The 15,708-nt window shown below is 34.7% G+C and overlaps 1 protein-coding gene across 4 annotated transcripts in view; it reads right to left on the bottom strand.

The window, feature by feature from the left end:
- The window catches only part of LOC149557985 (Protein kinase superfamily protein), a 235,137-nt gene extending 219,638 nt beyond the window's left edge, over window positions 1–15,499 (bottom strand). The window contains exons 1-4 of one of the 4 annotated variants that reach the window (XM_089832437.1): window positions 15,164–15,499; window positions 14,488–14,796; window positions 13,697–13,793; window positions 13,184–13,421 (exon numbers count right to left, since the gene is read on the bottom strand). In XM_089832437.1, the coding sequence (XP_089688563.1) occupies window positions 13,184–13,421; window positions 13,697–13,793; window positions 14,488–14,548 (396 nt within the window). In that variant the 5' untranslated portion in view covers window positions 14,549–14,796; window positions 15,164–15,499. The remainder of the gene's footprint in view (window positions 1–13,183; window positions 13,422–13,696; window positions 13,794–14,487; window positions 14,797–15,163) is intronic. The other 3 variants (XM_089832438.1, XM_089832436.1, XM_089832439.1) reach the window with 3 other exon arrangements.
- Window positions 15,500–15,708: the final 209 nt, after the last annotated feature.

The following is a 15,708-nucleotide window of genomic DNA, read 5'->3' as shown; positions in this document are numbered from 1 at the left end:
TGTGTATTTGATACCATTCTGAACCTTCAAGCCTAATACTCAAGTGAATTGTGGAAGGAAATTTCCCAACAAGGGCTACACTGACCATACAATGATATGTGAATATTCCTTAGCAACACAGTAACAACCCATACTTCTCCTAAAGACACATGATATAGTGATGGTTAATGGAAGGCTTCAAACAAGTTGCAATGCATAATTGTAGATATCAATCGCTGCATGTATCTTCTTATAAGCTCAGAAGTAATTTGGGCCAATCAAGGATGTGTAAATATTATTGAAGTTTACATGCAAGCCCAACAATGACATACAGAGAATATTATCACAAGAACCTTAAGCGCCAAGTATGATGAGGTTGTTAATATTAGTCATCAGCGACACAATATAGCCGCAAGATTGTATGTAATGTCTCTTCTAATATGAGGCTTTGTTCTCATGTCGTGCTCACAAGATTATGAAACTTGTTGATGATACACTGATTCCATAAATCAGTTTTGACATTGCAATTAACCTGGTTCTGATACCATCTTAGTGTTGGAGGATCGCTGTGAATGTACTAAGCGCTGGCATGTTGTTGGTATGTGTTTTCCAATTGCAGCCTCCCCGCATATTTATAAGAGAATGAGAGAATAGACATGTCCCTTCATGGGACATGTCTATTCATTATCATAATTAAACTCTTATGGTGTTTTATATATATAACTTGATGTAATTTATCCGAGTAAAGCTACAAAACATCAACATCTCTTTTACCTGTATTACACCTTTATATTTTCAAGATAGCATCCACTAACATAATTGATAGTTTCATTTTCTAATTGCTGCTTAACATTAAAACTTGTTCTTCCTTTTAGTAAGAACATGCAGATCGTGGTCATCATTGACTATAGTCTTTCTTAACATTCTGCCGACAGTCGGCTTGATTAAATTGAATCATCTATCACACCAATATAATCACTGCTCTAGTCTCTTAGTAAGACAAATTAAATATTGTCCTTTCCTCATAATTAAACTGGGCGCTGGTTACTCCTTCACAGACATAAAGAAGTGTTATGTAGTGTTATTTTCATTGTTGTTGCTTTATTCATTAATCATTTTATGATTCATTCTATGTGAAGCCAAGCTCTACACCTCATAATCATATGCTGAATACCTTCCTTGTTAATTCAATAGCCTCTGTGCTCTCCATTCCATCTGAAGTGAATGTATTGTTGCTCTTCATTATCTCCCGTAGATTGCTTAGTCTTGTATATGATAGTGCAAAGTACAAAATTTATATTGTTTTTCTGAGATAATATTATCCTCTGTGCTAATGGTATTGTCTACTCTTCATCTCCGTTCTTAGATATTTGACTGGGTTCTCCCTGGTTCCCAACCATCTTCCTGGATTGTGTTCTCCATTTCAGTTCTACCATTGCTTCTATATGCAGTGTCCAGAGATGGAAGGTGGCATCTGAATCTTCACGTCTACTGGATCTCTAATATTTTATTTGTTTTATATCTTTTCATGCTTATCAACTCGTATAATAGTTGTGATAATTAATTACTATTTCAGAAAGATTATATATTGTGTTATAATGGTGCATATTATCATTTAATGTTTATATTGACTTGTTTCATAGTTTTCTATTTTATTATTAATAACTAAGAATTTCAATGGCTACGCATTATTATTAATATTGTTATTTCGTATGGTCATAATATATTTCAAATTCAATTACAATATAGTGATTTATTATATTTATGTAATAATTATAGTTAAATTATAATAATGTCAAATATATATATGTTATTATGACATAAACATATTAACTATATTTATTTAGTTTACATTTTGATATAATTATTTGTTTGAATATTTTATATCCAAATTTAGGTTATAATCATCAGAAATATTTCATTTTTAACATTGATAAGTATATTTATTAGACAATATTATAATTATATTATTATTTATACAATTATATTATTTTCATATCATCACTATATCAATTGATATAATATTATATTACATCAATTTGATAATAAATTAAACTATAATATTATTTATTAGTATTATTTTTATTTTCTTACTAAAATCTTGTAATTTAATGATTATTATTATTGATTTGTGTCTCAAAACGGGGGCATCACAGCATTGGAAGGGATTTTTATTTGTATTGAGACAATTCTATGAATGTTAAAGAAATAACACAGCCCATGCTTGCCAGGTTTTTATATTATTTGCTTGATAGTTTAAGGTCTTCATAAACTGAAAATTGATTTATTGTAAATAGTTTGCGAAGTGTTTGTGGAAATGTCCATTGGCTGTAGGTGCACATTTTACATGTAGAATCAATATACATGCATTCAAAAAGACACAAAAGATTGCACTTGCATTGTAATTATTTGCCTAGATAGCTTAATAATCATTTGCGAACATTTAAACTTCATTTGAAACCATTCCAAGCAAACAAAAACGATCTGGAAATAAAAGATGGCAGGATAGAGCTTGCATACAAAGTGTTCGACAAAATGTCCAACATCTGAAAAGTAAAGCAATTTGGTGTTTGTCAAAGTTAGAAACTATTGGGGTTCTTACAACTGAAAACCCTTCAATTGGTTTAAGCTGGTAATTTGCCCTTCGAGAAAATCTCAAAAAGCACAAATAATTAATTTCTTGCAAATCTAATCTATAAATGCCTCTAGTAATCAAAACCCATTCTCCCTGATCATTGAAAACGGTCAAGGGTTTTCGACCTTGGATGCCAAATTCAAGTGCCAATGCTGACAATGAAAATGCCCATAATGAAATCCAGAAACTATATGAGGCTAGGTGTAATGTCCCCTCTACTGGGGTTAGCAAGAAAGGATATAAAGATCGGGTTTTCTAACCCTTAGTGATTCCACCATCTTCTCTCAAGTGCACCCCTCAAGGTTCATCTTGGACGGGACATCCTTTATCCAAGGCCAATCACATATACATATGTTGACATCATCAGAATATTTGGCACATCAATCTCAGGCATGTCAGTCAGATGGAGATTATTAATCTCACATACCACCATTGTAGAGATTTCATTAATTCTCAGTCATGTCAATCAGATGGAGATCATCAATCTCTCATATCGACATTATAGAGTTTATATTAATTTCTAAACTATGTCAACCAAATGAGGATTATGCTCATCTCTGATATTGACACTATAGTATTTAAGATCAATCTTTCCTCCTTAAGAAGTTATGTCGATCCTTTCATAATAACATTCATATATTATGCATTTGCAAATTTTGACATATATATTCACCTTATATATATAAATAACAAATACAAATATATTTCTTTCTTTCAAGACTACTTAAACTTATTTATCAATTACTTCTTTACAATTGTATTTAAATTATTCCATATTCATTATAACAGAAATTTATTATTTACTAATAAAAATATTTCATAACTTATTATGATCCCTGCCCGTATAAAAAAAATATCGGATTATTAAAAGGTCATGTGACTTTGAATGTGAAGGATGAAAGAAACATTCAACATAATACAATGACCACTCCAAAGCAACATACCTATAAAAAATGCTAATAAAAAATATCCAATGTCTAAACAGCCATACCCACCTTCCTACATATTTCAAAATTTGGCATAAGACAGGTTGCCAATTACATATAAATCCCCAAAAAAGCAAGTCTGCTGACCTCCTTGCCCAGATATGTAATTATTGAAAAGGAAAGGGTGTGGAAATATCAAATGAAAAATGCAACAAGAAGCCTAAATCACTGTCACACCCATGTTCAAGGAACTCAACATGTATGATCAGAGCCATGCAGAGCCATGCAGAGTCAAGATTGACCTCCAAATGGTTACAACATACAAATTACCTCCTACTATCTGCTGGTGTCAACATCCGCAGGCCTCTGATTGATAATTTGATTGATATGTGAGCCAACATCCTCTTCTCTGGACTTCGAATTGCAGTAGATATGACTGTTGGCAGTGAATTGTATTGATTCTGCCTCGGCAAATCAAATCAGCCTCCATTCAGATCTAGAATGCACTGATCTGCAATAACTTATAAATCCTCTTCTGAAGCTCAGCTGGAAATGCAACAATCTGCTCACAATACCTGGTGTTATCTGAAATTCAACCCTCTTAAGTGCCTAGCACGACATCCAGCATCCGGTCAACATTCAATGTGAGCCTGAGAGCTGGAAATTAAAAGCTTGGCGCTGCTGTTTTGTCTATAACTGGATGATCTGGTATCACTTCTGTTAAGAATCTGCTCTAAAGTCCCCTTCACTATGCTTTATTGTAATGTGTTTTAAAAAGCTTTCTAGATTATTTGAGTTACCCTCAAATTAAAAATTGTTTGGTCCACCTTAAAACAATATTAAAATTTATCTACCAATATTCTTTTGACTACGAGAGGCTACAAGTCTTTGTGGGCATACAATTTCTGAAAAAGGGACATGGCATTGCATGTTTTGGTTAATCAATCCTATAATTTGGTTTTACCAGTATCTAATTACAAGGAATATAACATTGTGTGTTTTGGTTTGCCAATCCTATAATTTTGTTTTACCAGTATCTAGTTACACTGTTAGATACTTCATGTTTTGCTTAAGTGCACTTTGCTCCTAATATTATTACCAAGGACCTGCTTTTGTGCATTCTTGGTAATTAATAAAGTTTTTCCTTTCTTTATCATGTCTAACTATCATATGAAATCAGCAATGGTGTGAGAATATATTGCAAATTTTTTTCTCAAAGTAATCAGCCACTGTGGACAGCAACATATTTGCATATGTGCAGAAGAAAAATCCATATTGATGAACTTCTACTGGCTAAAAATAATAGACATCTTACAGTATTTACATCCCAAATGTTTCCAAACAATATCACAAGCCACTCAAACAGATCAGTCCATATCATACAAAATTTTCCACATAATTTAAGCATCAATATGTACTAGGATTCTTATCTTGGATATTTTTACAATTGATGCAAGTAAAATACATAGCAGTCCCATACAAAGGTTTATTTATTTCTAGGCCACCATAAGCATCATAATCACAAATAATTCAACCATGGAACATTTTCGAACAAGAAGAAAAGAACATTCCTGATATAAGGAAGTTAAGAGCATCTTAATTTTATCAGTTACTCCCAAGTTGGTCCAAGTATCACATATAGGCAGCAGCCTCATAATCTCATCATCCGTCTAAAAAATATGGTAGGAAACATATTGTTGGTGTGTATATTGTTGCAATGATTTTCGGTTGTTTTAACAACTCACTAATATCAGAGTGAGTGGTCGAGATGCTTGGAGAAAATTAAGGAAAATTCCTTAAAATATAGATGTGTTGTCCCAAATGATTTGTATGGTGTAACAAAATACAATAAGCTCTATGTGCTGAATATGCTGTTGATTCCTTTAGGCTTTTATAGTATCAGAGCTGGCACAGCTGGCTGTGCAAATTACACTTGGTGTTGATGTTTAAGAGCTTGGAATCCGACTTGTGGTGTTTCACCTATGTCCAGAACAGAATCCTTTTGCAGATGATGTCTTGAATAGTTGAGCATCTGTTGTATATTGTGATTTCAGCACAGCAAAGCAAATCTTCAGTCAAAGATCTGTAGTTTCTTGTGGTGCTTAGGAAGAGAGTGGAATTAGATTTTCACTTCGTGAATTTTCTTTGCTAGACCATTACTCCACGCAGAGTTTCAATGCATTCTAGAATTCTACATTCCACATATCTAGCAGCAAAAGCAGGACTTTCTTGCTGTTTAATGTGGTAATCCGAATTTGTTGCACTTAGAACTGTATTTTAGGTTGGAAAGAACAGAGATCATTTTTAAAGCTTCAGTTAAAATACGTACACGAGCTTTTCTTCTTCCAGTCGTAAGGATCATATGACCTAGTGAAATAAGTCTTGTTTATTTTTTGGGCAGCTTGTAAGTGCTAGAAAAATATCAAAGCTTGTGAATTGGCAATACAATTGATGGAGAATATAAAGGTATTTTTGATAGGAAACTTCATTCTCAAGTTGTATATTTTGGGGTCAAAGTTTGACTTTAATAGTTGAAGAGTGGTCACCTGCTGGCCTGGGACTATGTTCCAAATTTTTTTGAATGCTGAAATCTATACATTAACAATCTACTTCCGATAGTGAAATACATTATTCAGTCCACGACATCTTAGGTAGCAAGAGCTTCAACACAACATAATTATGGATAAGTTAAGTTTCATCAAGAAATTTGAGGGATGAGTTCCGTACATGGCAAGTACAGATGCAATTCCATTTGACTGAAAAAATCCTCTGGTATGCTGTCAAATTGAACTCAATCTCACCAACTAATGCAATTGAACTCGGTAAGTGGAACATCGAAAAACAAAAAGATTTAGGAGTTATTGACCTCAGTTGTCAAAAGCATACTCACACAATGTGGATTCACGAAGTCTGCAAAAGAGATATGGGAATCACTAAATAAGCTATTTGGATGTAGAGCAGAAAGTGCCAAGGTGACACTGAAGAGGAGATTTAAGGGATTGAAGATGGACAAAATTGCAAATGGCAAATAATATAAGTTTCACTCTCTTCTAGATCAGCTAGTTGGGTATTAATGAAAAAGTAAGGATGACAATCCCAGAAGAGCAAGACTTTTGAATAGTTTGCCTAAGAATATGTCTAGTATGATGTTTACATTAATCAAGGTGAATATTAGTCTTGAAGGAGCAGTCCCTACTCTACTTGATCATAATGAAGACTCAGAACCTAGATAAGTCTTGTATGTCCATACATAGCAAGTTCGCTTCCAGGAAAGGGAAATTACAAGAATTTTTTTCAGAAAGGAAAACTAAATAATTATATCATAATGAAATATGACATGTAATTTTCAATTGTAAGAAGACAACTAGATGACAAAATACATCAACATGCTTCCTTGGATGAAGAAACTGATTGGGAAAACTATGCCAATGATCAAGTGTTATCATGTCCTAGAGATGAAGAATGTGTGTTTAGATAAATTTCAAGCTTGGATGCAAGAGGTAATGGAAGGAGGAAACTCAGCATTGTCTTCCTAGTTACCAACAATGAGGCCACTAATTAGCTTTGCTTGCATCTTATGTTCTATTGTGGTGGGTTTTTATTTTGTTTCTAACAATTAAAAATTTCACATCATGAGGGGAGGATTACAACACTAATAACTCTAGCAGCAGTTAAAAGTTTCCTATGTTATTGGAGATCAAGTGATGGGATCAACAACAATAGCTATTTCCTAAGTTGCCTGTTCGGATTCTAGTTCAGATGCGGGATCAACATTCGGGTTCAAAATTCATTCAAATTTTTTTTGGGCTGGGTTTGGGTTCATTTTGGGTTCATCCGTACAATATATATATATATATATATATATATATATATATATATATATGTACACATCAACACGCTCCCTTGGATGAAGAAACTGATTGGGAAAACTATGCCAATGATCAAGTGTTATCATGTCCTAGAGATGAAGAATGTGTGTTTAGACAATTTCAAGCTTGGATGCAAGAGGCAATGGAAGGAGGAAACTCAGCATCATCTTCCTAGTTACCAACAATGAGGTCAATAATTAGCTTTGCTTGCATCTTATGTTCTATTGTGGTGGGTTTTTATTTTGTTTCTAACAATTAAAAATTTCACATCATGAGGGGAGGATTACAACACTAATAATTCATCTCTAGCAGCAGTTAAAGTTTCCTATGTTATTGGAGATCAAGTGATGGGATCAACAACAATGGCTATTTCCTAAGTTGCCGGTTCGGATTCTAGTTTGGATGGGGGTTCGAAATTTGTTCAATTTTTTTTGGGCTGGGTTCTGGTTTGTTTCGGTTTCGTCCATACTATATATATATATATAGACAAAATATATCAACACACTTCCTTGGATGAAGAAACTGATTGGGAAAACTATGCCAATGATCAAGTGTTATCATGTCCTAGAGATGAAGAATGTGTGTTTAGATAAATTTCAAGCTTGGATGCAAGAGGCAATGGAAGGAGGAAACTCAGCATCGTCTTCCTAGTTACCAACAATGAGGCCACTAATTAGCTTTGCTTGCATCTTATGTTCTATTATGGTGGATTTTTATTTTGTTTCTAACAATTAAAAATTTCACATCATGAAGGGAGGATTACAACACTAATAATTCATCTCTAGCAGCAGTTAAAGTTTCCTATGTTATTGGAGATCAAGTGATGGGATCAACAACAATGGCTAATTCCTAAGTTGTCGGTTCAGATTTTGGTTCGGACGCGGGTTCGACATTCGGGTTCAAAATTTGTTCAAAGTTTTTTGGGGCTAGGTTTGGGTTCGTTTTGTGTTTGTCCGTACTATATATATCTATGCTGCTTGTAAAGTGTTTCCTGTAGTTGTAACCTGTGTTTGTTGAGTATAGACAATGCATCTATCAAAAATTGATCACAAAATGCTTGTTGTAGATTGTCCACAGAATGCAATAAGAAATGCCTCTCGTGGATCATGGATGCCCTGCAATGTGTTGAAGATTGTAGCTGCGATAGAGATCTTTATCTCTGGAAATATGGATGTTATTACCTTTATTGTCACCTTTAGCTGAAAAAGGACACTTAAGTTTAATTTGTAATATTAAATGTAAATGACATGTGTCATTCACATGCATTGAGGCATGAATTTTCGAAGAGTTGTACTTAATTATAGGAGTTATGGGAATCTCAAGAGACCTTCAGTTATAATGTGAAGAGTCTCTCCTATTGTTATATATTCGCATCAAGCGAAGCATATTGTACACTTGAACTTCTATGATCAACAAAATGATATTTTTGTTGTGTGGCTGGGTTTTTGCCTTCATTCTAGAAGGGTTTTCCCAGGATATTTCTGGTGTCTAATGTTTCAATTTTGACTCCTTATTGTTGTTTATCTTCTTTGATTTCTGGCTAAGAGATTCAACATGGTATTAGAGCCAGATGGACCTGTGTCTTTCGTCTAAGACTCTTGGGCGGATGTGTGTAAATGGTGCCCAGTTTGATTAAGGGAATTTTATTTTTGTTATCATTCATTTCTAAGTGATGCCTCGCTATGACTTCTTAAGCATTTTGTCTTATGCAATTTCCTCTTCGATTTGCTGATGTTGTCGCTTGTATTCAAATTTATTTGTGATTGTGTTTTATTCATTGCTTCTCCTCTTTGCAGTCCAAGCGTTACTTATATTGGGGTAACTTTTGTTCATTTCTTTACTTGGTTCGACCTTTATTGTCCTTAATATCTTTTGATTGCATGGGTTTTAGTTTTAGATTATTTGAGTATTTTCATTTCCAGGCATATCTCAATTACTGTAGAGATTCTCTTTTCTTCGCATCTTTCCGTAATAGTTTGTCGCATATTGTGCGTGGTGTTTCTTCGATATAAATTCCCTCTCATAAGTTTGAGGCGTTATGCGAGTCTTTGCTATGCATAATTAAAGTGCTCGAGCCAATTTCTTAATAGATGTGCCAATTGCATGTGTGTAACATCTTATATCATTCTGTCTTCCTCTTCATGTTGCTACCCTTGTCGAGATTTTTTTGTCTCCTGTGTCGTTCAAGCTCTTTCACGTGGTGTTTTTATCATGAACATGAGAGGCAAAAAATTCCAAGCCTTTCGACCCTTACCGTTACACTATGGTTGCTCTTTCTCTGGCACGATGAGGGGCTGTCGTGCAAGTATCAATATAGAGTATCCACTAAAGACACCATTTCAGAGTTGCCAAGAAATCCACATGGCACTGAAGGGAACTCATCAATCATTTGAGAGGTGTCAACCACTACAGTCCTGAAGGGCATGTCCTTATAACAAGGAGAGGCTCATGTGAAAGGAGTTTTAGTAGGGTGGAGTTTTTGTACAACTCGTGGAGTGAGGGAGTTGGAGAAAATTCAAGGGTGATCGAGTTTTGTGTGACCCGACTTCGTGATCGACTAAACAGTAATAAGGGAGTAAGTCTTTGAAATTAAAGCACTGAGCATTATCAAGAACATGTTTATTCATATTTGTGTCTGCAAGTGTCATTCATGCCAAGATAGGGGACGTTGACAATTTTCCCTTGCCGGTTGTATCATAAAGATGGCTAATAATCTACACTCTGCACTCATGAGTTCAAAGATGAAAGAATCTTGTCAAGTTGTGTTTGCATGGGTATTTCTCATAGTAACACGGAGACGTGTCCCCCCCCCTTTTTGCCCCACGTCCTAGAGACTTGGACACACCGAGGACTTGGGGACTCCGTCCCTCTGTCCCTAGCGGCGCCACTAGATTCCGCCACCTCCACCAAGAATGGGGGACATCCCAATGTTGATTATTTGCTGATTTGAATATTTATGTTCAATGTTCCAATTCCATCCAATGTTCAAGTATTTGCTCTTTTACATCTTTATATCTTATGTTGCAATACATCTTTTCATAACTAGCATTTAAAGTACCATATGTATATATATACACACCCTCTCCTATCCCCCACCACCGTCCCCCTATTGTCCCCAAATTAAGGCCCCTCTATCCCCCCGTCCCAAAAACTTGTCCCCCCATTCCATCGTCCCCTAGGGTGGTGTAACTATGGTATTTCTTGTAATTGACACCTCCTAATCGCTTCTTCTACACAGTTTTATCATTCCATGAATTACCTGCCACTGGAAATTCAATGATGGAGCATACGTCACTATTGTTGCCATGATGTATTATTCTTCAGTTACGACTGTCTGAGGCGCATAGACACTGGTCCAAGCAAAGTATATGGTCTATTGGTTTTATCGAGCAGTCATTTACTTGGAAGATATTCTCTAGGTAATTCTGTTGAGCACTCATTGCTGTCATATGATCACAAGCCGAAGCTTGAATTTGATGACCATGATAGTATGTTTGATCTTTGACACTCGCAAGGACATTCTCTGGCTTCTCAGGTAGGAGTTGTAGTTGTGTTGGATTGCACTAAGGGTTGAATATGTGGAAATCCCAAGGATTGGGGAGATAAGTATTTTTGTTGTTGTTTGATTTAGCATTACTTATGATAAGTTGATTTTATTTATCTTTCTTGGTTGCAGGATGCATCGAGATTTAGGGGGGGATTTTAGCTTCAGAGGAAGGCTTCCTGATTAAGAGGGAGTATTTATGGAATCCCTGCCTTTATTAAACATGCTACAATGCTTGTAATTTTGAGAATCGTGTTGGAAAAGAGTTTGAATTGTGAGTTTATGCATATCAAAATCTCTTATTTTGGAAACAAGCTAGATATGGTTAAATTTGAGACTTAAATGCAATTGAGTCTTGTTTTTTTTGTTCTTGTGTGAATGAGATTGTAAGATCAACTATGATAACTCTTTCACTATGCAATAGTGAACATCATGTTGAGAGAGTCCATGATGTCATCATGTTGAGAGAGTCCATGATGTCATCATGTTGAGAGATTCCGTAATGGGAGTTTGATGTCATGTTGAGAGATTCCATGACAGTTCACATTGAGAGATTCCGTGATTGCAGCTTAGTTGTGAGTCTTACAAATCTGTCATGTTGAATGATTCCATGATTATTAACAATGAGCATTTGTTACAAGTTTTCATGTTGAGTGATTCGATGATTATTAACAATGAGTAATTGTTACAAGTTTTCATGTTGAGTGATTCCATGAATTTGATAGGACCTATGTGATGAGATTGAATCATTGACATTTTGATTATAATCGTGTATGATTATTCAGCTAAAGATCTCTCTAGCTAAGAGGGAGTGTTGAAAATGGTAGCTGCGATAGAGATCTTTATCTCTAGAAATATGGATGTTATTACCGTTATTGTCACCTTCAACTGAAAAAAGACACTTAAATTTAATGTATAATATTAAATGTAAATGACATGTGTCATTCACATGCATTAAGGAATGAATTTTCGAAGAGTTATAATTAATTATAGGAGTTATGGCAATTTCAAGAGACCTTCGGTTATAATGTGAAGAGTCTCTCCTATTATTATATATTCACATCAAGCAAAGCATACTGTACACTTGAACTTTTATGATCAATAAAATGATCTTTTTGTTGTGTTGTTGGGTTTTTCCCTTCATTCTAGAAGGGTTTTCCCAGGATATTTCTGGTGTCTAATGTTTCAGTTTTGACTCCTTATTGTTGTTTATCTTCTTTGATTTCTGGCTAAGATATTCAACACGATAAATAGTTCGGATTTCTCATTCTCAACTATAGATTATACAGAACATTCGTGAAATCTCCGTTCGGATTTCTCATTCTGGTTACCGTAACTGATTATGTGGTGAACGGTAATTAGTGAATGTTAAGTTATAACCAACTGATTTTGGATTTCCCAAACTCTCTATAAATTCGGTTCAAATTCCACCCAGGCTCCACTAACATCTAACAAAGTCGCTACAAATTCCCCCAAAATCGACCAGGGTCCGAAACAGTGAATCTGCAAGGAATTTTGCAGGCATCAGGCAAATTTGAACAGAATTCGAACCAACTATGAATCGAATGTCAAATTTGAGGATTTCTAAGCGAATACGGGAACTTAGGCTATTTCTATTCATGTGTGATATTTCATTATGTAATCTTCTACATTAGAATACTGTAATGAACAAAAGCATTACAGTAATGTAATTCGTGGATCTTGAAAAGCTTAGTGGTAGTCTGGAAAACCACAAGAGCTGAACAGATAAAGTGTGTTCGTGTTCATGTCCAAGTTTGTGGTAAACCTGTGTGAAAATCATGAAAGTTTGATGAGAGGTTCCTTTTGTTTGAAACAAGATTATGACACAAAAGAAATGGTATTAATGTAGTGAAAAAGTGTAGTTTCTACGATTTTCACACTAACGGGGGGAAATGTTACTAAATATATTGTTGTAGGTATATTGCTATGATAATTTTGGGGTATTTAAACAACTCACCAATATTAAAGTGAGTAGTAGAACTGCTCAAAGAAAATTAAGAAAGATTCCTTAATATATAGATATATCGTCCCAAATGATTAGTATGGCATAATATAATACAATAAGTTTTATTTGCTGAATATTTACCATTGATTCCTTTTAGAATATACAGTCAACTAATATTCAGGTCACTGTTTACTACAAATACAAAAATTATAATTCTGCAGAATAATAGACACTAACAGCAACAACTAACAAAGTTGGTCATACCTTAGCTGCCCGCTTGTGGATATCTGTAACAAACAAATGCCAGAAACTCAGCACAGCAACTTTAGACAAGATTATTGTAGCTCTGTACAATGCCAAGAAGGGACCAAAACGGTGATAGACTGAAAAAGCTTTTGAGCCATGATTGCCTAATGCATGTCCAAATTGACTCTCCAATATTGCTCTTCTAGACTTTGCATACTCAGCAGATGGCTTATCACCATGAACACTTGTTAATAACCTGCAGTACCACCGAAAACTTTTTCTATCACATATTACGTTAAAACTGATAAAATCTAGATAAGCGTTTTCAATTTCTCCTCTTTTTATGGGTTTATAATTAAAAAAGAAGACAAGACCATATCACAAAATATAGGCCCAAACCTAACAGATAAGTCTTAGAGAGGTTTTGTATGATCAAATGGATCAAGGCAACAAAGAATTTATTAGTTTAAAAGGGCGTCAAAATCAAATACTCTTCATGGCGTGATGCGTTAAAGCTGAATCAATACATACCTTTTTTGGTTTCGAAAACCTTTCAGGGAGTAGGGAAATGCAAACGCTCCCCTTCCACTAGCTTCATGATTGACTGGTATGCACTTTGTCTCTATTGCTGCAATAGGAGTGTAACAACACATCATAAATTGTTTCATCTAGAGATATAGAAGCAACAGAAACAAAATTATTTCATACTATGCTCTCTCTCAAATGAGAGGTATTCAAAACAATTAGCAGAAGAGTTTGTCACCGTGTGAAACATAGTCATAAGTGACTGGTATAGAAGTACTTAAGAAAAACAGTCTTTTCTTATAACAGTTTTGCTTGTGTGTACACATACATATACATATATGCATGTGCATGTACAGATATTTGTGTACAATATAAATATATATAGATAGGTAGACACAAATACATATATACACACAAAAACACACACATATATATACATGTGATGTCAGATTTTTGTAACACCATCCCATAAGCTCTTAAGTGTCATATTAATTTTTAGAAAAGTTCAGAGAATAACAAGAGAAAGAACTGTTTTTTCAGAAGATGGTTAATGAACAGCATTTTTTCCTTTCATAAATAGACAAGTATAGGAAAAAAAACAACAGTTTGCATCATATACACATTAATAGATTGCTTTACCATTTTGACTACCAATAAGCAGGCACATCGCTTCTAAACAAAGATTCAGTCCCAAATAAAACGTGCCTCAATGATAATTGTCACACTGAAGATCGTTCTAAACCCAACCAACTAGGACAAATTACAATATTCGACTAACTAAGATAATCAGTACATACCTTTACAATGGTGTCCACCGTTCTCCGCATACCTCCAGAGGCATATGGCAGTAATCCTCATGAGCTAGCTTTTCAAAAGAGCGAGGTATACACGTAAACTTCAAGCACAATTTTATAAAATCAGACCTACATTTGTGTAGGAAACCAGAATCCAACGAATACAGATGAACTCGTTCCTCGGATAAAAATTATTTTAGCTATAAGAAGCTTAAAATCCTGGCAATGTCAATAACTCGCCGAAATTGCCCTTAAATTTCAAATGCAGCAAATTGCAAACGACAGCCTGTCTCCAACAAAATTATAATTGTTCTTGCAACAACAAAAGCAAGGAACTAATTAATTTGATTCCGGCTAAAACCCTGCCTTAGCTAACAGAGAATATTCTCCTATACATTCATTCGATACAAAAATTCTTGTGCTAATTAGAACACGAAAACGGGCGGGAAAACGCAATCATTCTTCCTGCACCTCAATTTTAACTAAATCGAATAACTTCAAAGTAATTTAACCACAAAACCCTCCTGCAACTATAGAAATCCAAAACCAAAATAAATAACTCGACCTAGTATTATTTTATGCAATGTAAACAAAAATCCAACGCCATAAGAAAAGAAACAGAAATAAAGCATTCTTCCATTTCTCAAGATGAACGTTATTTAAGATAGAAACACCTTACCTCAAAAAAAGCATTTTCTCCTCTCCACAAATTTGAACTTATAGTCGATTCTTCAAGAAGACTTTCCATAAATGCATCCTATCTGGTATTTATTATAGACTTATTAAGGGATATGTATACAATCGTTATTTCTGGCAATGGAACTGCAAATTTTGAAAGTTTTCACTGAAAGTACAGAAAAAAAAATTTCTCTGTTTTCTTTTCCCTCCCGTAGTTCGGTTTGTTCTTTATTTATTTATTTTATTTAGAGATGGTTTTATTCAGAGATCAGTCTTCCTTATGTATAATGTATGAAGCTCCCACGTGTTCCGACAACAGACACGCTGCATATCGAATGAGGTTTGTTTTCGGAGGAGTTTAAACTAAATAAATAAATAATTTCAGCTGTTTTGCGGTGATCGTTAAAGTCACGCAAAACTAGAAACATGTAAAGGTGTAGATTCATTCCAAAGGGCTTGGATCTACGTTCCATGGAGCTCGGAGTACGTGTACGCCGTTCCATGCAATATTTCTGAAAGTCGAGTTGCTCCACGTTAGGCGATTCT

This window comes from Cupressus sempervirens, chromosome 5 (genome assembly GCF_028749045.1).
Source record: "Cupressus sempervirens isolate cs-2001-9-10 chromosome 5, ASM2874904v1, whole genome shotgun sequence".
Taxonomy (NCBI): domain Eukaryota; kingdom Viridiplantae; phylum Streptophyta; class Pinopsida; order Cupressales; family Cupressaceae; genus Cupressus; species Cupressus sempervirens.
The sequence above is the reverse complement of the archived record's forward strand: the minus strand, read 5'-3'. Positions and strand labels throughout refer to the sequence as shown.